At 41.4% G+C, this 24,750-nt stretch overlaps 1 protein-coding gene across 1 annotated transcript in view; it reads left to right on the forward strand.

The window, feature by feature from the left end:
- KCNH8 (potassium voltage-gated channel subfamily H member 8) overlaps positions 1-24,750 on the forward strand; it is a 715,304-nt gene that overhangs the window by 587,299 nt on the left and 103,255 nt on the right. Inside the window, exon 12 of the mRNA XM_073677958.1 lies at positions 10,172-10,500. Coding sequence (XP_073534059.1) covers positions 10,172-10,500 — 329 coding nt within the window. The remainder of the gene's footprint in view (positions 1-10,171; positions 10,501-24,750) is intronic.

Genomic DNA, 24,750 nt, shown 5'->3' on the forward strand with positions numbered 1-24,750 from the left:
AAATTGGTATTCTATACACAGGTGGTGTAGCTTGCAACACAGATAGGCTACTCCACTGACTAACACACTCTGCAATAGGTCAAAAAGGATTAGCTTTGCTAGATTTAGCCAAATGCTGTGAAAAAAAACTTGCACAGCACTGGCACAGACCTGCCTGGCAAAAACTGATAGGAACTGATGTAACTTAGTCCTGAAAAGGACTGCAATTACAATTAGTCTTTACTCCCAACCTATCTATTTAAGAGCACAGACCTGCCACATAAAAGTCATAGGAAATGCTGTAACCTAGTCCTTAAAAGGACTGCAATCACAACTATTCCCTACTCCCAAGCTATCTGTAGATTTGTGCGAAAATTGGCTTGAAATTAACAAGGTATAGCGCACACCGCAACAGCGGTGCCGTCTAACACGCAGCTGCTGCAGTGAGAACATTTTGGCGACGGGGAAAATGGCTGGGTCTTATAGGGCTAGGACATGTGACATACACTGCCAATGACACATGCCCTTGCTTGTGTGAAAAAAAGCACTTCTCTCCGTGTGTGTGCTACTGATAGGCTGACAGATTGCACCTCCCCACTGTAAATGCGGGAAAGAGAAAAAAAAATGGAGATCTTCATTATTCCTGCAGAGATCCATCCCCTGCCCCTCCCCCGCCCCGCGGTACACTCAAACTGCGTATTAACATTAATTTTCATCATTACTGAGAAAAAATCCAGTTATGATTTTGGTGCACGAGCAGTTATCGAACATAACCTCGAACAGCCGAATTTTTTTCAAATCGTTCGTGTTCGCCAAACGGCTCGAACACCGCCCAAAACAGCTCGAATTTGAGATTGGCGAACAGTTCGAGTCGAACAACGCTCATCTCTAATGAAGTGACCTGAGTAGTCTTGAAAGCTTGTAATTTGTTACCTACCATCCTTTCAGTTAGGGACCTTTCACACTGCATTTTTCACCACGTTCAATGGTCCTATCAGAGTTTACGTTCAACCCCCCCCCCCGTAAAATGGGATTCAGGTGTATGCACCAAATGGGCCACTGACTATAATGGTGTTGATGGAGTCACTGTGTGCTCTGCCGTGCATCATTTTCAGGTGTTTACGCTAACTTGAGGTGTACACTCAGATGTAGTAGACTGCGTCTGAGTGTCTAGCTCAAGTAGGCATATACGCTCGGAAATGATAAACGACAGATGACTCCATCAGCAACATTATAGTCAATGGCCCTGTCATTGCATACGCCTGGACCCAAAAGCACTACAAATACTGGCTGGTGATGAGCTCATGCAGCCTTTATCTATCCCTCATCTCCTCAAGATGGCTGGTCCATCATTGTAAATAAACCCCTGTACTTTGTGTCACCCCAACCTTATTGTAGATTGTAAGCTCTTACAAGCAGGGTCGTCATTATTTTTGCTTTAATTATTGTATTATCTTTAGCTATGTTACTTGACTGCTGTATATGAACCTCTGTATTGTAAAGCGCTGCGGAATATGTTGACGCTGTATAAATAAAGATTACTATTATTATTATCCCGTTTTGCGGGAGGTTTGAATGTAAGCCCTGATGGGACCAAGGGCCATAGGACAAAACGCAGTGTGAAAGCACCTTTAGCTATTAAAAGATATCAGCCACTGAGGACTCTCAAATTTTAATTTTTAAAATTTAAATTTTAATAATTTTTTATCTTCTGGAGAACACGGTACAAAGTTATATTTTTCTTGTATAACAAGGTCAGTTATTACCTGTTTAGCTGAAAAAGATTTAAACTTTTTACATACATATCAGCCTCAATGAAATGTAGTGATGTAATCAGCCAGCAATTATTAATGGATTCTCATTTTATTTCTGGGAACACATCCAAGAGAACTGTTGCATGTTTGACCCTTGTTAGCCTACTGGAAGAATATCCGCAAACTAAGAGGTTGTTGGTGTCTACTTAGAATAAGAACCTTATGTGTCATTCATTGCTATAAAGGAGTTTGATATATGCTACAATAAATGCCGTGCTGGAAAGCTTGTATTCAAAATTGATTACATTACTTGTATTATTTTTATTAAGCTTATAAAATGTTTTCCTGTATGATAAGTTGTTTTTCTGCTGCATTACTGGTAATAAATATAAAACTGTTTGAGTCTAATGTTTATCTGGTTAGTTTAGACCAATTTCTAAATCACTTACTATGTTTGAATAGTATGAGCATGGTAGCAGAAAGTTTGATTATTCTACCTAAAGAGTCTAGCCTTTATCGCATTTGTCCAAATCACTTTACCAACCCTCTGCTGCTATCATACTAATATGTTCTTCTGATACCAGTCTTTATTAAATGTTCTCAATCAGTGTAACATGTATAGAGATGCTTGTATATTAACTTCTTGTAGATTCAGCAAAATTGTAGCCAACTGGCCACCATCTTGCTAAACTGTTGTTGGCTGGCAAAATGAAAAAAAAAAATTATTCTCACCTCACTGCTCACCTATCCAGACCCTCTGCTGCTTGCTGCCCATTGTTCAGTCCTCAGAGCTACCTCTTCTTTCCCCTTTCACGAGCCACATCTGTTTATTCTAGACTTGAACTTCCAGATGCAATCAGGCTTCAGGGGTCACTACACCTCACACATGATCTCATGGATGTGTGACACGCAGTGACCGCCGAAGTCTGGTCACAGTTGTAAGTCCTGGTCTAGAGTGAACAGGTCGAAGATGCAACAGCGGAAAGAAGAGGATTGGATGGTGGTTACACAATCTGCACCTGTCTCCAACTGCAGCAAGCTATGCTGTTTGTCTAACCCCATAAATGCTGCTCAATCTTTGCATTTAAAACGTGCGATCCAGGACACATTGTTCCACATGCCCTTTGGCTTCCCCGTGACGCAACTGTGGGTTATCAATGGGTTGTCATAACAGCTTGAAGTTTGCTCAAGGCTTCCATGCCTGCCATAAAGGTGATCCTATGAAGAACGACCAGTGGCAGGGTTTCATAGAATATCATGATTTTTTCCATATACAGTACAGACCAAAAGGTTGGACACACCTTCTCATTTAAAGATTTTTCTGTATTTTCATGACTTTGAAAATTGTACATTCACACTGAAGGCATCAAAACTATGAATTAACACATGTGGAATTATATACTTAACAAAAAAAGTGTGAAACAACTGAAAATATGTCTTATATTCTAAGTTCTTCAAAGTAGCCACCTTTTGCTTTGATGACTGCTTTGCACACTCTTGGTATTCTCTTGATGAGCTTCAAGAGGTAGTCACCGGAAATGGTTTTCCAACAATCTTGAAGGAGTTCCCAGAGATGCTTAGCACTTGTTGGCCCTTTTGCCTTCACTCTGCGGTCCAGCTCACCCCAAACCATCTCGATTGAATTCAGGTCTGGTGACTGTGGAGGCCAGGTCATCTGGCGTAGCACCTCATCACTCTCCTTCTTGGTCAAATAGCCCTTACATAGCCTGGAGGTGTGTTTGGGGTCATTGTCCTGTTGAAAATTAAATGATGGTCCAACTAAACGCAAACCGGATGAAATAGCAAGCCGCTGCAAGATGCTGTGGTAGCCATGCTGGTTCAGTATGCCTTCAATTTTGAATAAATCCCCAACAGTGTCACCAGCAAAGCACCCCCACACCATCACATCTCCTCCTCCATGCTTCACGGTGGGAACCAGGCATGTAGAATCTATCTGTTCACCTTTTCTTCGTCGCACAAGGACACGGTGGTTGGAACAAAAGATCTCAAATTTGGACTCATCAGACCAAAGCACAGATTTCCACTGGTCTATTGTCCATTCCTTGTGTTATTTAGCCCAAACAAGTCTCTTCTGCTTGTTGCCTGTCCTTAGCTGTGGTTTCCTAGCAGCTATTTTACCATGAAGGCCTGCTGCACAAAGTCTCCTCTTAACAGTTGTTGTAGAGATGTGTCTGCTGCTAGAACTCTGTGTGGCATTGACCTGGTCTCTAATCTGAGCTGCTGTTAACCTGCGATTTCTGAGGCTGGTGACTCGGATAAACTTATCCTCAGAAGCAGAGGTGACTCTTGGTCTTCCTTTCCTGGGGCGGTCCTCATGTGAGCCAGTTTCTTTGTAGCACTTGATGGTTTTTGCAAATGCACTTGGGGACACTTTCAAAGTTTGCCCAATTTTTTGCACTGACTGACCTTCCTTTCTTAAAGTAATTATGGCCACTCGTTATTCTTTACTTAGCTGCTTTTTTCTTGCCATAATACAAATTCTAACAGTCTATTCAGTAGGACTATCAGCTGTGTATCCACCAGACTTCTGCACAACACAACTGATGGTCCCAACCCCATTTATAAGGCAAGAAATGCCACTTATTAAACCTGACAGGGCACACCTGTGAAGTGAAAACCATTTCCTGTGACTACCTCTTGAAGCTCATCAAGAGAATGCCAAGAGTGTGCAAAGCAGTCATCAAAGCAAAAGGTGGCTACTTTGAAGAACCTAGAATATAAGACATATTTTCAGTTGTTTCACACTTTTTTGTTAAGTATATAATTCCACATGTGTTAATTCAAAGTTTTGATGCCTTCAGTGTGAATGTACAATTTTCAAAGTCATGAAAATACAAAAAAATCTTTAAATAAGGTGTGTCCAAACTTTTGGTCTGTACTGTACGTATTGCAGTATTTAGAACATGTGATTAGAAAATTTTCAGTTTCAAGTCCCCTGAAGCCGTAGAAAACTTCAATCTGTCAAAATAAAAAATAAATTAACCTGTACAGTAGAAGTCATACAAGGAAAAAAATGAAAACATCAGAATTTAAGTTCTTCGGTTGCAGTAACTCCACCAAATATGCAATAAAAAGCAACCAAAACATCTTATATACCCCAAAGTGATATCAATAAATCATTAGCTCACCATCCAAACACAAGCCTTCACAATAAACAGCTTGTTCAATATAAAAATGATAGCAAAACCAATAAGTATGACTGCATATGCATTAAAATAATATCTTTATTAAAGAGGTTGTCCACTACATTGTGTAATGCGTCCATCGATTTACACCTTTTAACTATTTTTGTAAAGACCTTCTGCAGCCATATGTGCCTGTGATCAGTGCTATCGCTGCTCGCTCAGCCCGCATCACGTGACCCCTGAGGCCTGCAGACGCCTCTGACATCCACTGATGTTATGTCAACTTCTGGATTTCCTGGATTTACCCAGGCATGACCCAGTCGCATGCACCGCCTCTGATTAACTGGACTGTGAGCGTCATTTCACCGCACATCACAGCCCATCACAGCCCAGTATCCAGCATGCTTGTGGCCAATGAAAGCAGAGGAGAGAGGGAAAGCGCTCACTGGATACTGAGCTGTGATGTGTGGTGAAACGTCACCCACAGCCCAGTTAAAAGGTGCAAATCAATGGGGGCATTATACAATGTAGTGGACCACCTCTTTAAGTCCAAATGTAAAATATGCAAGATAATATAATGCATGGAGAAAAGCAATGTATATACTGGGAAAAATCAATAATGTATCACCTGTATGAGTGTGTGTGTGAAGAGTAACCATACACACAAAAAGACTGTCAAACAAAATACTACTATACCAATATATAGATCATGTACTAGATTGATGTTATAGCAAAATGTTGCAGTACATAACTGTAGTGAATGAGAAGAATACAAGAAAAAATGGTGAAGAGTAATTAATATCAAAATACCTCAACCTAGTAGTGTTAGATACTTAATATAGCAAGCTAATGCATATGAGATGAGGCATCTGTAAGCTCTTGTTACATTATGACAGTGATGAATGACACAGTAACACAGTCTAACAAAGACAGCAAAATGCATAGTAAACATATAGTGCAGTACAACGATTGAGGCAAGATAGTCATAAAATCACAATTAGTGCATAGTGCGTAGTATATAATTCCTTTAATGCTTGATGCCCATTTCACCATGGCTTCTTCCAAGAGTTGATCGATTGTAACAAGAGCTTACATATGCCTCATATGCACTAGCTTGTTTTATTAGGTATCTAAAACTACTAGGTTGAGGCATTTTGATATTCATTACTCTTCACCATTTTCTCTTGCATCCTACTCATTCACGACAGTTATGTACTGCAGCTTTTTGCTATAACCTTAATCTAGTACATGGTCTATGTATTGATATACTAGTATTTTATTGGGTAGTCTTTTTGTGTGTATGGTTACTTTTTGCACACACACTCATACAGGTGATACATTACTGTTTTTTCTCAATATATACTATACATTGCTTTACATACTAATACCTATTTTTCCAGTGTACTTGATTGTCATTTCATTGTCTCCATGCATTATGTATGATATCTGGTATCTTCTTTGGCATTTTTCTGAGACAATATCACAGTTTGTCATTTTAGTTTTTATTTTGCATATTTTACATTTTATATTATTTTAATATATATGCTGTCATACTTGTAGGTTTTGTTTTAGATTGCTTCTTATGACTGCTCTTTTGTTTACTGCTACTCACATTGGCCCTTTGGCCTTGCTGCCAATATTAGTAGGCTGTATAAAAATGATAATGTTATATATCTCACAAAATAGACATGCAAACCAAATTTTTTTTTGCAAATTTCTTCTCAAAACAAAAAAACTATACAGGTTTGGCATCACCGTAATCTACTGTCTTCAAAATAAATATAGAACCAAGGACACACCCTAAAATACAGACTACATACTGGGACAAAGTCACAAGCAAAGTACTGGAGTTAAGATGTGTAGCACTGAGATTGTTAGCTCCAGTAATATAAACATAGAAAAAGTGTTCCTGCACACGAAGTATATAAGGGGTTAATCAGCCATCTTTAGTGCTAGGGTGATTAAACACCTGTAGAAAGGGAGGAACTCAAAGGATAAATTCCTAGACTTTTAGAGAATTTGGTGTGGGGTGGGCCTAGAGGCACAAGCTCTGGAGCTGTGGTGCTCATGTTAAGGCAAGCTAAAGCTTAGGCTGTGTTTTGTTCCTGAAGTGGACAGTTACCCATAGGAACAAGGACTGTGCCATATGTTGTTATATTTAGTTTTTTCCTCTTGGGCCAGGAAGGCTATGTTTGTTTTTGCTAACGTTGCCCTGGTTTTATGCAGTACTTTTAATAAAGCCAGCAGAAGATTTAAAGAGACATTGTTCCTGTGTCTATCTCCATGTGCAGCCGAATGAGTCGATCTACCAGAATACCCTGAAATAAATACAGATTGTAGAAGAAACCCCATAAAAAGTCCAGGTCACAGAAAATATATAGACGCCAAAATAGATAAAAACCCGGAATAAAACACCCAAATAAATAAAACTCCGTCAATAAAAGGAAATCCCAGAATTATGAGAGACCACAGATAAGACCACAAAATTAATACAGACCCCTGTAGAGACTGCAGAATAAGTTAAAACCACTGATGAGACTCAAAAAAGTATAGACCCCCAAATAATTGCAGACTCTAAGCAAGAACCAAAAACAAATTCCGACCTCAAACTAAATACCGATCCTGAAATTGATACAGACACCTGACTCAGTAAGAGTTGTAGAACCCTGACCCTCTAAACTAATACAGACCACCAAGCCTAATCCCCTAAGCACAGTTCTTAGCCTAACTACAGACCTCAGACTAGACCCCAAGATTATCATTTACACTCTCAGTCTTCTTCTCATCCTACTGTGTAGAGTCTTGATGTATTATCAAATGGTTTGAGGACCTAACTAGACAATAGTCATGTGACCCTATCTGCATTTTCTTCAACATTATTTATATACAGCTGTATTTAGAGATCATTCCACATCCGTGTTTTGCCTCTAATCACAGAAAAAAAGGTGACAAAACTGTAATTATCTTTACAAGTACATAAAAAATACTTGTGAAAATTTTTTACCGGCTCTCACCATTTGATTTCATTACTGTCTGGGCCTTTGGCTTACCAGTTGAGCGGCAACCTTACTCCAACAACTGATGAGAAATCTGTTGCATGATTTACCTCTATTGTTGTTTTTTTCTAGCTTCTTTCTCCTCCACCTGATGCTCCATAATACACAAAAATACATCTTGCAATGCATTTTATATAGCTATGACGCGCCCCCAGGGCCGTGGGGTGCTCGGCAGCCGGGCCTATGGATGCCAGTCTGGAGGAATATCACGGTGGCTGGCCTGGTCCGTGACCCTGGGCGGTCAGTGCAAAAAGGGGGATTTCTATTTATATGGGTTTTTTGGAAAGTTCGTGACGCCACCTGTGGAATGCGGCAAAAGGGGTGCTGCCGCTGCGGAGCAGTCCTCTGGAGCTGGTGTTATGGCAGCAGGGGTGGTGTGGCTCTCCACAGGTAGAGCTTAGCTCCAGGGCAGTATAAGGTATAATGGATGGTGGTTGTGCTGGGCGCTGTGGTGCAGAGAGGGAATGTTGGCACAGACGAAATAATTGGACAGAGGCGGTGCGGTGCAGTCATCCATGTCTTTACTCACAGTTCTTTAGTTCCACAGGGTGCACTGTCAGCTTACAGCCTCCCGCGTCGCGCTGCGTTCACCAGGCAGGGGTTCAGCTCTTTCTCAGGCAAATTAGGAGTTCCTGACAGAACCCCACTTTCTTGTGTTCCTAGCCAGACCGACTTCACGCTGGGTCTTTCTCCCTCCTGCCCTGCGCTGCCCACTCTCAATCCTGCTCGGGTGCTGTGAAGTCCCTCCTGTTCATCGGAGTTCACAGACCTGCTTGACCCTCACGGGGATTAGAATGCGGCTTACGATCCCTCGGTCTTCTGACAGATTCAGGACATACTGGTGCCGTCCTGCACGCGCCGTACCCCCTAGAATTCCTTCTTAGAATGGAGCCTATTCCCTGCTCCCCTCCGGGGCCTCCAGACCAGGCCCTACTTGTGGAGCAGAGCTCCTGCTGAGACTCTGCTCCCTGACTGTTCTTCTGAACTGTCCTCTACTCTCCTCACTGATCTGCCACCCTAAGATGGCTTCTCTATTTTATACTCCTACCAAAGTGCTTCCCCTAACTACTTCCTCCACCTACACCCACTACTGGTTCCCCCTAGCTTTTGGTTCCCCCCCACTCCAGCCAGGGTCAGGGCTCAGCAGGAACATACATTGCGTCTTGCCCTTCCAGCCGGCCTGGAGCAGTGTAGTGTTGGATGCAGGTGTTAGGGTTCCGGGCAGCACTCCCTCCTTACCTGAGAGGAGATACCACACCTCTGGTTGAGGTGCAGTACCTCTGTGGCGACTGAACACTCAGGGGTGCCACAGCTACACCCAGCATAAAGTAATAGGGCCAGTTCACATGTTGCAGATTTGTCTAGTTTTTGTTGCTTTTTTTTTTTTTGCGTAGATTTGTCACAAAATCTGAAGGGTTTCCTGATGTCAGAAAAGTGATGAGAAACCTGTAGTCTCATGCATATGTTGCTTATTTTTGACTTGTTTATTTGGTGCACATTTAAATCTGCATCATGTCAATTCTTTCAGTGTTTTTTTTGCAAATTTAACCTAATGAGTGGGTAAAATTTGCAGTAAAGTCGCATGTAATAAATGCATCAAAAACACATCAAACCATGGCAAAAAAAGCAGCAAAAGCATTTTACGCTACGTTTTTCTTGCAAAGATATGCCGAAATGGGTCAGACATTTCTGCACCAAATACTTAATATGTGCACATACCCATATAGCAGCAATGATCTCTTGTGTTTATATGTTCTACAATTACCGTACTCTCCCATGACAGTGGTATCTCCTTGATCAGAAGCTGCAAGTCCTACAAATTCATACGTGCGACAGTGGAAAGCCAGACTCCGGTCACCTTTTCTTAATGGACCAAAGATTGAATTACTGTTTTAAAGAGGATTCCTTTATTTTCTTACTTTTCATATTTTGGTCTCCTATTACTTCATTATGTTTTCCGGGATGAGTCATCTTTATTGAACACAATATATTGGAAAGTATCATAATTTTGATTATACAACAATGCAAAAAAAACAGAAAACCTCTTTAACTATAATAAACTTATAAAATCACAGTTTAAAAGAATAATCCCAAAAATTGATTTTTTCCTTTAATTTGACAATAATGTAATTAAAATTATACCAATTTTTGAAAATTATGGTGAAAAGAAAGTTATCAAACAGTGGAGCAAAAAATAATTTATGTGTAACATTCAAAAATATTTTGTTTCTTTCAGACGGAGCTTAGGGGAAATGGAAGTGTAAATAAAAGACTATCATCCATTGTTGAAGATGAAGATGAGGACACAGGGGATGAAGAGCCTTCATCTCCATCTACAATACGTACAAGGAATACAACATCTAAATATAGAAAATCTTCAAACAGCTCTCTTGGGATCAATCTGAAACCATTCTCGGGGAATGTTCCATTTAAATCACCAATGAAATCTTCTAATCCATACTCAAGGCAGGATAATGAATCCCACCTTAATAGAAGACGAGATAAGAATTTAATGCTTAATCTCCCAAAGGTCACAAGTCTTGGACCACCAGATTTAAGTCCCAGGTTTGTATCATGTTTGTTTATTTACTATTTATTTTTTTGTGAAGTAAATAATGTTTTATGCAAATAGCATGAGTTAGCAAACAATCATGTCATCATTACATTTTTACCCTGATGTTTCTATCAAATTAATACAAAGTGTAGTGACTTGCATATTGTGGAGGCATCAGTGTAGCAGCAGGACAGAAATATGAGGTGGGGTTCTGAATTCGGGAAGCATTGGAGAAAGGGAAATTTAGAGACGGAACAACTGATTAGTAGATGTCCAGTAATCAAGTAGAGATTGATCTCACAGTAAAAAAAAGGGTGTAAATTCTTGAGATTTTTTTAAGTTGCTAGTGTCCTGAATGAGCAAATAATTTAATAAATGATGAAGAGGATAGATCTAAGTTGAACATAATCCCAAGACAATTCAAGCTCTGCCTAGAATTTATAGCTGTACCACACAATGAAGTGGAAAATTAGTTGATGATAAAAATGTGGCTAAACAGCAAGTCCCACTCAACTGGGCACTGGACTGCCAAGGAAAAATCTGGCTGGTGGGGCCAGATCGTAATGTTGGCAATGTGAATCAGTTGGCTACCTTGCAAAGGACTGTTGCTAGAAGACCAAAACTAGCTTCCATAATACTGGCAACACTTGTGGCTGCTACCGTACCTAAGGCACAAGGTCTGCCATCATTGGTTATGATGTTTCCAGTAAAGTGATTGCTTGACAATACCTGATAGTAACAAAACCCCTAACCCCTCAAGGATCAGGCAATTTATTGTTCTTTCCTTTCCTCCCCTCAAGGATCAGGCAATTTATTGTTCTTTCCTTTCCTTCAGTTTTATTTTTCCATCAACATAGCTATATGAGGACTTGATTTTGCAGTGTAATTAATAGCTCTGAATAACACTATTCATTTTTGTCATATAATGTATCGAAAAATGGGGAATAATTCCATGTGGGAAGAACTAGTTGAAAAAATGCAATTCTGAGATTGAGTTCTGTTTGATTTTTCAGGTGGGAGTAATAGCTTTGAATGACACCGTTCATTTTACCATATAATGCACTGAAATACAGGGAAAAAATCAATCTATGCAGGATGAATTGATGAAAAAATGCAACTCTGATCTTGTATTTTGAGTTTGTTTTTTTACGATATTCATTGTATGGTAAAAATGGCTTGGCAATATGATTCTTCAAGTTAGTATAAATATGGTTATACCAAACTTGTATATATTTTTTACATTATTTTAGTAGCTTTAAAAATTCAAAACTTTGTAAAAAATAAATTGTTTTTGTCCCCATTTTCTGAGAGCCACAACTATTGTTTTCCAACCATGGAGCTGTGTGAGGGTTTGTTTTTAGCATACTCATTAATACTATTTTGGGGTAAATACAATGTTTTGTTTTGGTCGGTTCTTATTGGATTTTTTATAAGAAGTGCCGCAACCACATAATTGCAATTCTGGTGCTTCATTTTCTTTTAAGCGTATTTATAATATGGGATAATTACTTTTATATTTTGATAGACCAGACTTTTACAGTCACGAAAAAGCCATATATGTTTAACAGGGAATAGGGGGGGGGGGATTTTTATGTACTTTTAAAAAAAAATTATATATTTTTTTAAAACCTTGCTTATTTTTTACTTAATTTTTTTTTAGACTCTACAGGGGACTTTAACATCCGATATATTGGTCGCTTGTTCTACATGCAATGCCAGAATGTTGCAGTATAGAGTATAAATGATGGTCTCCTATGAAGGAGTACCAAGATCGCAAGCATGGGGTCCTTCAGTACCCAAATACTGAGTCGCCGAGGCGGTGCAATCACACCAACTATCGCTCTATTTAAATGCTGCTGTCAGTGATCGACAATGGCATCTAAATAGTTAAGAAGCAGCAATTTGAGCTAGCTCCTGTATAATACAACTGCATCTGCTGCATGTGGAGCAAGCTCAGCTCCACATTTGCAGACCCGAGCAGATAAACCATGATGGTGCTATACAATATATTATATATAAGTACCGTACTATGCTAATGAAATGATGTTCAGAGCAACTGGAAGAAAGAACAAGTGTGATCCTAATGCTGGATACAGTTACTGCCGAGCAAGGGGTAACCTTCCCCGTAGCAGTGGGTGTTTTACACAAATTAACTCCTAAGCTAACTGGGTTGTAGAACACATCCCAGGGATCAACGTTGGAGATTTATTGGCCATATCATGAAATATACTGCCAGTAGAAGTCAACATGATGCAGTGAAGACAATTTAATAACTGCACCACTAGCACTTTGAGTGGATGTTACAAGTGACCTTATTATGGGGTGAGAACACTTTGCTCTGACATCTCCTTCTTGAAGGATAAGTTCCCAATCCTGAATTGGAGAAAAGCATTACTTATCATGAATAGACATTAACCTTTCATGAGAAGGATTGTAGCTATATTAACACCTGGAATTTTGTTCTGTTCCAATAGAGTATCAAGAATATTTCACCAGCTTTTTATCAAGAGGTGAAAATAATTGAAGGAAATATTATTAAAGAAATTACCCATCCTTGCGCTGCCCTAATCATGTTGATATGGTGTAGACTACTGAATCTAGGGACACACCAGGATGTCTTTCCAATACCGAGAGTAGAAGAATCCCTGACGGCAATAATAATATTTCAAATATTTTACCCCATTGCACCTTTCCAGTGGTTATTGGCAGATCACAAAGCAGGAATGCAATTGACATCATTAATAATGCGATGGACCTCATCAAATGTAATAGGCATTTCTGTTGCAGAGACTAGCGTTTCCACAAAAGAAATTGACATGCTGCGACTCCTAATGCCATGCCGCCGGTGAGTTTACGCGACGGCAAATAGAAGCACGGTGGCCATGGGATTTCTATAAATCCCATTTGCTGTGCTTGTACAACGCATCGGTTTGGATGCAGCGCAGATGAGCTGCATCCAAACCGCCGCTGCTACTCCAGATCGTGGTCACATACCCATAAAATTCCTGTCCAACCTAATGATTCATAAAGCATTATAATGACTCATAGAGCAACATCTATTGAACCTTAAAGTGACCCCCACTGTCAGACACAGAGAGAAAAAATAAGCCCCTGTGCAAGAATAATTTATGGTCCCTTTGCAGTCCAGTAGCTCATCATTATGCACAATTACACATGTTTTTTTGTGGAAATGGGCCCCCTTACCTCTTGGGCCCCTGTGTGGTTGCACAGATTGCACCAATGATATGTCTGCCTCTAACTTAATGACCCTTAGCCCACAAACCTAAATGTGATTATCTATTTCCAGTATATAGTCACATTACCCTGCACCATCATTCTTGCACCTGCTGCCTCTCCCTATTATTCTCCTGTAGAAAATGGTAGCGAGAGTGGCAAGGGAAGTGCTGAACCATACCTCCTCTGTGTCTTCTTTGGTGTTCTGTGGACCGGCTCTGATGGCAATAGTGCTGCAGCAGAGAAAAGGCAGGGGAGGTATGGTTCAGACTTTCCACAGTGCTTCACATGCCTTTTAGCAGACACTTTATGATGAAAGTTGTCTTTAAATAGGAGACCCACTTATTCTGAATGAGTGTACCTCAATAGTTTCAATATTTTATAATACTGTGGTCTTCTTTAAGGCAGATCCAAAAAAAGGCAATGACTATAGTTTACCCAGTCCATAAACAATGTTCACAGCACATTATATTTATCTTGTTGTATCTTGCAGCTAATGCTAATCCATGTATACAGGAGGTTGGCAACTGACCTCAATGTGGCATCTTGTATAATGCACATCATAATGCACATCAGTCACTCATGCTAATATACTTTGCATCATGCAATTCTACATTGTAAATTTTCCACTTCTGTTCAATATAGATAAATCTTACAAAACACCTTTTATTCCAAATATAGATCTTATTCGTATTTGACATCAATACACTTTGCTTTTATCAACTGTACAAAAAGGTGACTTTTAGTTCTTATCTCTGCATTTATTCATCTTACCTCGTTCTTTTCAATAAATACATTTCACTTCATAAGTGGATTTGGTTCACTTTTGAAAGGAGCTACCCACAAAGACATTTTTACTTAAATGTTTTATTTTCCAGTTGATAAAATAGTTTCTGCAAAATCTATTGATTGTTCTTTCGAAAATATAATATTTTTTCTTATTTTTCTCTGTCTATATTTAGAGAGGAATTTTGTCATTTCACTAAAATTTTATACTGTTATATATTCCCTTTGATCAATAATTTGAAAAAATAAACTAGAAGTGCCTGCCTGGCTTTGTGCCGACCCCATCCAGTTAGTATTGGCTTCCAAGAGCGGGCACGATTTCAAGTCTTTTAAATTACAGAAGAATCCCAATCCCAAACCCAATGCCAGGACTTTATAACAGGCAGATTACATCAGTATCTTCTGTTGTCTTATACAAAGAACACATAAAAGAAGATGAGATCTACAGAGAAAAACGTCAGTTGGTAGATAAAATCTTTCCTGCTATTTCATCTTCCTTCCAAATTAATTCAAATTGAAATGATTTATAAAGAACTATCTAGTTATACAGGAACTTCAGCAGACACACGAAATCATACTCCCTCACCAAGTCCACATTAAAACACAACTTTTACTTGTTTTTTTGAAGAGAGTAAGTTAGCTTTTAGAATCACTGGTTGCAGCCAGCAGCTCTGGCAACTACATGCAAGGCCATATTTATAATATAGTAAAACACTTGTGGGCCTGTGCCTAGGGCGGCAGGATGGAGGGACAGCGCTTAATCAAGAATTTTTTAAGATTTCTCCACACTGTTATGTCAGAGACCTCCTAAGCAACTACCAAGAGGTCCGCGCTGTAATTAGTTCTGTGTACATTCAATTCTGCTATTCACCAGCTTATCCACCTCTATTAGTCTGTTTGCTGAGGATAAAAATGATGATTCTGTGTAGCTGCTGTCAAGGGTTCACAAATTTTGGCCTTCTCTTTTTTACAATGTTGCTTACAGAGGATGTCCACTTTTGGGGACAATTTTTTTTTTACTAAACCTGATCAATACTGGGTCATTTACCCCCATTCCTGACCAGGCACATTTCTTTTTTTTTCATACATGTGCCTTGAAGAGCTGTAAAAAAATTTTGATGTGAATATTCAAGTAATTTTTGTGTCCTTTTTTCCTGATACATGGGGCTTCATTTTTATGTCACTGTCATATTCGCTCTTTTTTTTGCTGATATCAGGCGATATCGGTGAAAAAATAAAGGATATAAGCCTCCGTCATTCCCATTCCTTTATTTTTTTTGATGACCACAAAGAATTACTAAAATACATTTAAAAAATTGTTCTCCATTCCATAATAAATATTTTTACATATCGAACACATTTTTTTTAGTGGACCGGCTAGTAACAGCGACTTGGATTGACAGTGGCATAATCATTTTTATTTATTTATCTATTTTTAATGTATTTTACATATTATGTCCCTCATAAGATCATAAAAGACGTTTGGGGTGGCATTTAATAACTTCAATATTTTTATTATCATCTTATTTCTCTTGTAACTGGAGTTGGTATATTAGCCCCAGTTACAAGGGAAATGAAGAGCTGCTTGAGCCTCCCTCCCTGTACACAACGATCACATAACCGCTGGGTATTGAGGAGGAAGCACTGTAAGTGCTTCATATTACTATGCACACAGCACTACATTAGCTTTGTGTCTACAGTAGTGTTGAGCCACCCCCGTAGTGTTCGGGTTCGGTTCGGTTCGTCGAACACCGAGATGTTCGAGGAACTGTTCGTCGAACTGTTCGTCGAACACCTTAGAACACCGTCGAACACCGTTAAAACCAATGGCAGGCAAACAAAAACACATAGAAACACATAGAAAACACCTTCAAAGGTGTCAAAAAGCTGACAAACTGCTCAGAAGACACTCTCTTTAAAAAAGCCGGCCGGCAAATTCAGCAGCGGCATACACCGGTACCCGACAATTTAGACAAGAAGGAATAGAGCATCACACATAGATTAGATAGATAGAAACATGTCAGTCACACATATAAGAAGCACAGTGACAGTGTTGGTTACTGTACTTGTTATTTAGTGTAAAGGATTTATTTAAAAAAATATTAGTGTTTTCATGCACCGTCTCTTTAAAAAAGCCGGCCGGCAATTCAGCAGCGGTACCCGACAATTTATAACAGATAGAATAGAGCTTCACACATAGATTAGATAGATAGAAACATGTCAGTCACATATATAATAAGTACAGTGACAGTGTTGCTTACTGTACTTGTCATTTAGTGTAAAGGATTTATTTAAAAAAGTAATAGTGTTTTCATGCACCGTCTCTTTAAAGAAGCCGGCCGGCAATTCAGCAGCGGTACCCGACAATTTAGAACAGAAAGATAGAGCATCACACATAGATTAGATAGATAGAAGCATGTCAGTCACATATATAAGAAGTACAGTGATAGTGTTGGTTACTGTACTTGTCATTTAGTGTTAAAATAAAGGATTTATTTAAAAAAAAATTGGCGTGGGGTTCCCCATAATTTTAGGCTCTAGCAGAGGTTAAGCAGATGGCTGGGGCAGATTTTTGAAGCCTGGGAAGGGGGTAATACCTACGGAGCTTCCCAGGCTACTAATATCAGCCCCTAGCTGAATACCTAGCCTTTACTAGCTATTAAAATGGGGGACCCCCCCAAAAAAATGACGTGGGGTCCCCCCTATTTTAATAGCTAGCAAAGGCAGACAGCTGGGGGCAGATATTAATAGCTCAGGAAGGGTGCCATGAATATTGGCCCCCTCCCAGGCTAGAAACACCAGCCGTCAGCCGCCCCAGAAATGGCGCATCCATAGGATGCGCCAATTCTGGCACTTAGCCTCGCTCTTCCACACTGCCCTGTAGCGGTGGCAGTGGGGTAATAGGGCTGGGGTTGATGTCAGCTTATAACGCCAGCTGACATCAAGCCCAGGTTAGTAATGGAGAGGCGTCTATAAGACACCCCCATTACTAACCCCATAGTGAAAGTTAAAAAAAACACAAACACCCAGAATAAAGTCCTTTAATTGAAATAAACACACAATTCTTTATTGTTCTAAATTAAACCATACTTACCGTCACGCTCATTTCAGCTGAAGCCAACGATCTCCTGCAATAAAAGTAAAATAATAAACCAACCTCATCCTTACCTTTCGATGGTTCTCAGGACGGCTGCAGCTCTGCTACATCGAGATGACAGGCTGGACCGCAGCAGAACGCTGCCATCCAGCCTGTCATCCTGCAGACATTGAGAAGCGCAGGCATGCTTGCGCTCCTCAGTGTCTCGCTGTGACGGCATCCAGATGAGCCGAGGTCATGTCCAATGAACTCGGCTCACCTCAGGCACGTCACTGACAGCGTGGGAGAATTCTCACGCTGAAGCGCTGAGTGCAGGAGAATTTTCCCACGCTGTCAGAGACGTGCATGAGGTGAGCTCATGTTCAATGAACTCAGCTCACCTCATGCACGTCACTAACAGCGTGGGAAAATTCTCCTGCACTCAGCGCTTCAGCGTGAGAATTCTCCCACGCTGTCAGTGACGTGCATGAGGTGAGCTCATGTCCAATGAACTCAGCTCACCTCATGTACATCACTGACAGCGTGGGAGAATTCTCACACTGAAGCGCTGAGTGCAGGAGAATTTTCCCACGCTGTCAGTGACGTGCATGAGGTGAGCTCATGTCCAATGATCTCAGCTCACCTCATGTACGTCACTGACAGCGTGGGAGAATTCTCACGCTGAAGCGCTGAGTGCAGGAGAATTTTCCCACGCTGTCAGTGACGTGCATGAGGTGAGCCTAGTTCATTGGACATTACCTCGGCTCATCTGGATGCCTTCACAGCGAGACACTGAGGAGAGCAAGCATGCCTGCGCGTCTCAGTGTCTGCGGGATGACAGGCTGGATGGCAGCGTTCTGCTGCGATCCAGCCTGTCATCTCGATGTAGCAGAGCTGAAGCTGTCGTGGGAACCATGGAAAGGTAAGGATGATGTTGCTTTATTATTTTTCTTTTATTTCAGGAGATCGTTGGCTTTAGCTGGAATGGGCGTGATGGTAAGTATGGTTTAATTTAGAACAATAAAGAATTGTGTGTTTATTTCAATTAAAGGACTTTATTCTGGGTGTTGTGTTTTTTTAAAAAACTTTACTAGAAATTCATGGCGGTCATGTCTAATATTGGCGTGACCCCATGAATTTCGGGCTTAGGGCCAGCTGATAATACCAAGCTGGCCCTAACCCCTTTATTACCCAGTGAGCCACCGCACCAGGGCCATGGATGAGCTGGGTACAGCGCCAGAAGATGGCGCTTCTATGAATGCGCCATTTTCCGGGGTGGCTGCAGACTGCAATTTGTAGCGGGGGGGGGGCAGAAAGCTTGGGCCTCCCTGCGCTGTGGATTCCAGCCCCCAGCTGCCTAGTTGTACCTGGCTGGACACAAAAATAGGGCGAAGCCCCACGTATTTTTTTTTTAATTATTTCATGAAATTCATGAAATAATTAAGAAAAAAAGGCCTTCCCTATATTGTTGTGTCCGGCCAGGTACAAATAGGCAGCTGGTGGTTGGGGGCAGCCCGTTCCTGCCTGCTGTACCTGGCTGGACACAAATATAGTGCGAAGCCCCACTTCAATTTTTTTAAATTATTTCAGGAAATTCATGAAATAATTAAAAAAAATTTGAAGTGGGGCTTCGCACTATATTTGTGTCCAGCCAGGTACAGCAGGCAGGAACGGGCTGCCCCCAACCACCAGCTGCCTATTTGTACCTGGCCGGACACAACAATATAGGGAAGCCCTTTTTTTTTTTATTATTTCATGAAATAATTAAAAAAAAATTGACTTGGGGCTTCGCACTATATTTGTGTCCAGTCAGGTAAAGCAGGCAGGAACGGGCTGCCCCCAACCACCAGCTGCCTATTTGTACCTGGCCGGACACAACAATATAGGGAAGCCCTTTTTTTTTTAATTATTTCATGAAATAATTAAAAAAAAATTGACGTGAAGCTTCGCACTATATTTGGGTCCAGCCAGGTACAGCAGGCAGGAACGGGCTGCCCCCAACCACCAGCTGCTTATTTGTACCTGGCCGGACACAACAATATAGGGAAGCCCTTTTTTTCTTAATTATTTCATGAAATAATTTAAAGAAAATTGACGTGGGGCTTCGCCCTGTTTATGTGTCCAGCCAGGTACAACTAGGCAGCTGGGGGCTGGAATCCGCAGCGCAGGGAGGCCCAAGCTTTCTGGGCCACCCCCGCTGCAAATTGCAGTCCGCAGCCACCCCGGAAAATGGCGCGTTCATAGAAGCGCCATCTTCTGGCGCTGTACCCAACTCATCCAGGGCCCTGGTGCGGTGGCTCACTGGGTAATAAAGGGGTTAGGGCCAGCTTGGCATTATCAGCTGGCCCTAAGCCCGAAATTCATGGAGTCACGCCAATATTAGACATGACCGCGATGAATTTCTAGTAAAGTATTTAAAAAAAACACAACACCCAGAAAAAAGTCCTTTAATTGAAATAAACACACAATTCTTTATTGTTCTAAATTAAACCATACTTACCGTCACGCCCATTCCAGCTGAAGCCAACGATCTCCTGAAATAAAAGAAAAATAATAAAGCAACATCATCCTTACCTTTCCATGGTTCCCATGACAGCTTCAGCTCTGCTACATCGAGATGACAGGCTGGACCGCAGCAGAACGCTGCCATCCAGCCTGTCATCCTGCAGACACTGAGAAGCGCAGGCTTGCTTGCGCTCCACAGTGTCTCTCTGTGACGGCATCCAGATGAGCCGAGTTAATGTCCAATGAACTCGGCTCACCTCATGCACGTCACTGACAGCGTGGGAAAATTCTCCTGCACTCAGCGCTTCAGCATGAGAATTCTCCCATACTGTTTGTGACGTTCATGAGGTGAGCTCATGTCCAATGAACTCAGCTCACCTCATGCACGTCACTGACAGGGTGGGAAAATTCTCACGCTGAAGCGCTGAGTGCAGGAGAATTTTCCCACGCTGTCAGTGACGTGCATGAGGTGAGCTGAGTTCATTGGACATGAGCTCACCTCATGCACGTCACTGACAGCGTGGGAGAATTCTCCTGCACTCAGCGCTTCAGCGTGAGAATTTTCCCACGGTGTCAGTGACGTGCATGAGGTGAGCCGAGTTCATTGGACATGAACTCGGCTCATCTGGATGCCGTCACAGAGAGTCGCTGAGGAGCGCAAGCAAGCCTGCGCTTCTCAGTGTCTGCTTGATGACAGGCTGGATGGCAGCTTTCTGCTGCGGTCCAGCCTGTCATCTCGATGTAGCTGAGCTGAAGCTGTCGTGGGAACCATTGAAAGGTAAGGATGAGGTTGCTTTATTATTTTTCTTTTATTGCAGGAGATCGTTGGCTTCAGCTGGAATGGGCGTGACGGTAAGTATGGTTTAATTTAGAACAATAAAGAATTGTGTCTTTATTTCAATTAAAGAACTTTATTCTGGGTGTTTGTGTTTTTTTTTAACTTTGACTATGGGGTTAGTAATGGGGGTGTCTTATAGACGCCTCTCCATTACTAACCTGGGCTTGATGTCAGCTGGCATTATAAGCTGACATCAACCCCAGCCCTATTACCCCACTGCCACCGCTACAGGGCAGAGGGAAGAGCGAGGCTAAGTGCCAGAATTGGCGCATCCTATGGATGCGCCATTTCTGGGGCGGCTGACGGCTGGTGTTTCTAGCCTGGGAGGGGGCCAATATTCATGGCACCCGTCCTGGGCTATTAATATCAGCCCCCAGCTGTCTGCCTAGCCTTTGCTAGCTATTAAAATAGGGGGGACCCCACGTCAATTTTTTGGGGGGTCCCCCATTTTAATAGCTAGTAAAGGCTAGGTATTCAGCTGGGGGCTGATATTAGTAGCCTGGGAAGCTCCGTGGGTATTACCCCCTTCCCAGGCTTCAAACATCTGCCCCAGCTGTCTGCTTAACCTCCGCTAGAGCCTAAAATTATGGGGAACCCCACGCCAATTTTTTTTTAAATAAATCCTTTATTTTAACACTAAATGACAAGTACAGTAATCAACACTGTCACTGTACTTCATATATATGTGACTGACATGTTTCTATCTATCTATTCTATGTGTGATTCTCTATTCCTTCTATTCTAAATTGTCGGGTACCGCTGCTGAATTGCCGGCCGGCTTTTTTAAAGAGACGGTGCATGAAAACACTAATATTTTTTGTAATAAATCCTTTACACTAAATGACAAGTACAGTAATCAACACTGTCACTGTACTTCTTATATATGTGACTGACATGTTTCTCTCTATCTAATCTATGTGTGAAGCTCTATTCTGTCTTATAAATTGTCGGGTACTGCTGATGAATTGCCGGCCGGCTTTTTTAAAGAGACGGTGCATGAAAACACTAATATTTTTTTTAATAAATCCTTTATACTAAATGACAAGTACAGTAATCAACACTGTCACTGTACTTCTTATATATGTGACTGACATGTTTCTATCTATCTAATCTATGTGTGAAGCTCTATTCTTTCGGTTCTAAATTGTCGGGTACAGGTGTATGCCGCTGATGAATTGCCGGCTTTTCGTGTTTCACTGTGAGCACTGTTCCCATCGATTTGGGCAATCACTGTAATGCCACAACCACCATGGCTGTAGCATTACAGTGAGTGGCAGACAATCCCTGCATGATTGGTGCTCTAAATAGCGCCTGACATGCAGGACACGCTTTTGGTTCACGAACAGTTATCGAACATAACCTCGAACAGCCGAACTTTTTGCAAATCGTTCGGGTTCGTCGAACAACTCGAACACCGCCCAAAACAGCTCGAATTTGAGATTGGCGAACAGTTCTAGTCGAACACCGCTCATCTCTAGTCTACAGTGATTGAGAAAGCACAGATTGTAATAAACCATCTATGCTCATGCTCATGGCGCTCATGCTGTCTCTGACAGCTGAATCTCTGCTCCCACAGCTACATGGTGGCGTGTATATACAATATTATGCAGTGAAGTTTTAGAACGTCACTGCAGAGTAAGAGTAGGATTTTCCTGATGTGTAAAGTCAGCGGACAGTCCTGAAGCTGTTAAAGGGGTTTTACCATGATGAAAAATGCTATTTATCTTAAAGATTTTGGAAAAATTATATATTTCGAGAAATTAACCCTTTTTCGACATCAGGCATATCTATGTAGCGTGGTCACTGGTGTTCTAATTGGCTTCAAACCACATAGTTCATCTTTCAGTAGGCTTCTCTTGCTGTGGCTGAGCATGAGCAGATGATATCTGTAGTATTTAGACAGAGAGCGCACATATTCGTCATGTGAGCCCAAGCAAACAGCAGAATTCTACTAGCAGTCAGTCAGACCTGGGCTGAACAGACATATGCACTGTTGTTAGCAGCACTCATGACTATGTGCTAGTACCAGAGCTTTCATATGATGCAGTCACATGGCATTGTTCTATGCAGGTGCCTGCCTGCTCTATGGCACACAGGGATAAGATCTTCAGTTAATGTGAGTATAGGCCACAATTTGCTGTGTGTTGTTGTTCAACTGAGGTAATTTTAAGACCTTCTATGGACCCAATGGCCCCAATTCATCAAAGCTTTTACTCCAAAAAAGTGACGTAAAAGCTTTGAAAAGTTGCACAACTTTGGTACAAATCGGAGTTGTGCCAAAATTGTGTGGCTTTTGACATCTTCATTCCAGTTTCTCCCAGCTTCACTAAAATGGGTAGAGATTGGGCAGGACATGGGTGTGGTAGGGGCGTGATGTCACAGCTCATCTAATTCATGACCAGCTGTGGTGTTCCCTACCCAAGAAATGTCACTCCAGTCCCTGACTGCAGTAAGATTTCTGGTGTAGCGCATGGAGACACCCGCCACCCATCAGACACTACAGATTGACCAAGAGGTGTGAAACTGACTTAACCAAGTCCTGTCATCAAGACCAATGAGAAAATAATTAGTCTTGATTAGTGATGAGTGAGCACTAAAATGCTCGGGTGCTCGATGCTCGGGTAGAGCACATTGAAATACTCGGGTGCTCGACCCGAGCAACAAGCCCAATGTAAGTCTATGGGAAACTCGAGCATTTTTCAGGTGGCTCCCCCCGGCGGTCTGCAGAGGGCCTAAAAATTGCCCAAATCGATGGGAACAGTGCTCAAATGACATGGGACAGCATGGGGAAGACTCCTGGAAGCATTTCTGACTCCCAGATCACTTCTGTCAACAACGTTATCAGAGGTATTACACCACTTTTACGGACTCAATAAAACATACAAAAACGAAACCAAAATGGATTTTCCTTGGAAATATGTTAAGGAACATCCTTTCCAGTGTAATGACTTGTATATAAAGCAAAATAAATAACCAAAAACAAAAATGCTGCTCCACACCTTCAGCTATGTTGACACGTAGCGTTTTTGATGCGTTTTTTCACTTTTGCATTGCTTTCAACCGTGACAAATGCATTCACCAGGAAATGTCATTTTAACATTTTACAACTTTATCTAGCCATGTGGTGTGTGAGATATCATCAGACACATTGTGTTTCATTTATGAAGGAGAGACTCTGAAAGTCACAAAGTCTATTTTTATAGGACCATCAGGCGGTCTTTACAATTCTTAAAGGGCCAGCAGTCGGCCCTCACTATTCTTAGAGAGCTATCAGCCGGCTATGTTTTATTGTTCCCATTACTAAAGAGTGGGTCTCCTATATTGTTATTGCGTATGCAGTGAGTGACAGGGCTGCCCAAAATTTGGACGCACCCCAATACCACTTGGAAAATTTGGATGCAGCCCAATGCCACTTTGAAGAGACTTAGAGGAGGGCCTCCTGAAAACAATGTTCCCATTATTAGGAAGTGGGTCTCCCATTGTGTTTGCTTATGCAGTGAATGCAAGGGTTGCCAAAAATTTGGAGGCACTCCAATGCCCCTTGGAAGAATCGTGGAGGTCAAAGGGCCTCCTGAAAACAATGTTCCCATTATTAGGAAGTGGGTCTCCCATTGTGTTTGCCTATACAGTGAAGGCAAGGGCTGTAAAAAATTGGGAGGCACTCCAATGCCCCTTGAAAGAGATGTGGAGGAGGGCCTCATAAAAAAATGTTCCCATTAGAAAAAAGCGAGCCTCGTGTACTTGTAATGCCCATGCACTAAGTATATGGGCTGACAAACATTTACCCCTAAGGGGTATACATGAACATACTGTATAAAATTT

Source organism: Phyllobates terribilis, unplaced genomic scaffold (genome assembly GCF_046119375.1).
Source record: "Phyllobates terribilis strain yellow unplaced genomic scaffold, ASM4611937v1 Scaffold_4__5_contigs__length_816908805, whole genome shotgun sequence".
NCBI lineage: Eukaryota > Metazoa > Chordata > Amphibia > Anura > Dendrobatidae > Phyllobates > Phyllobates terribilis.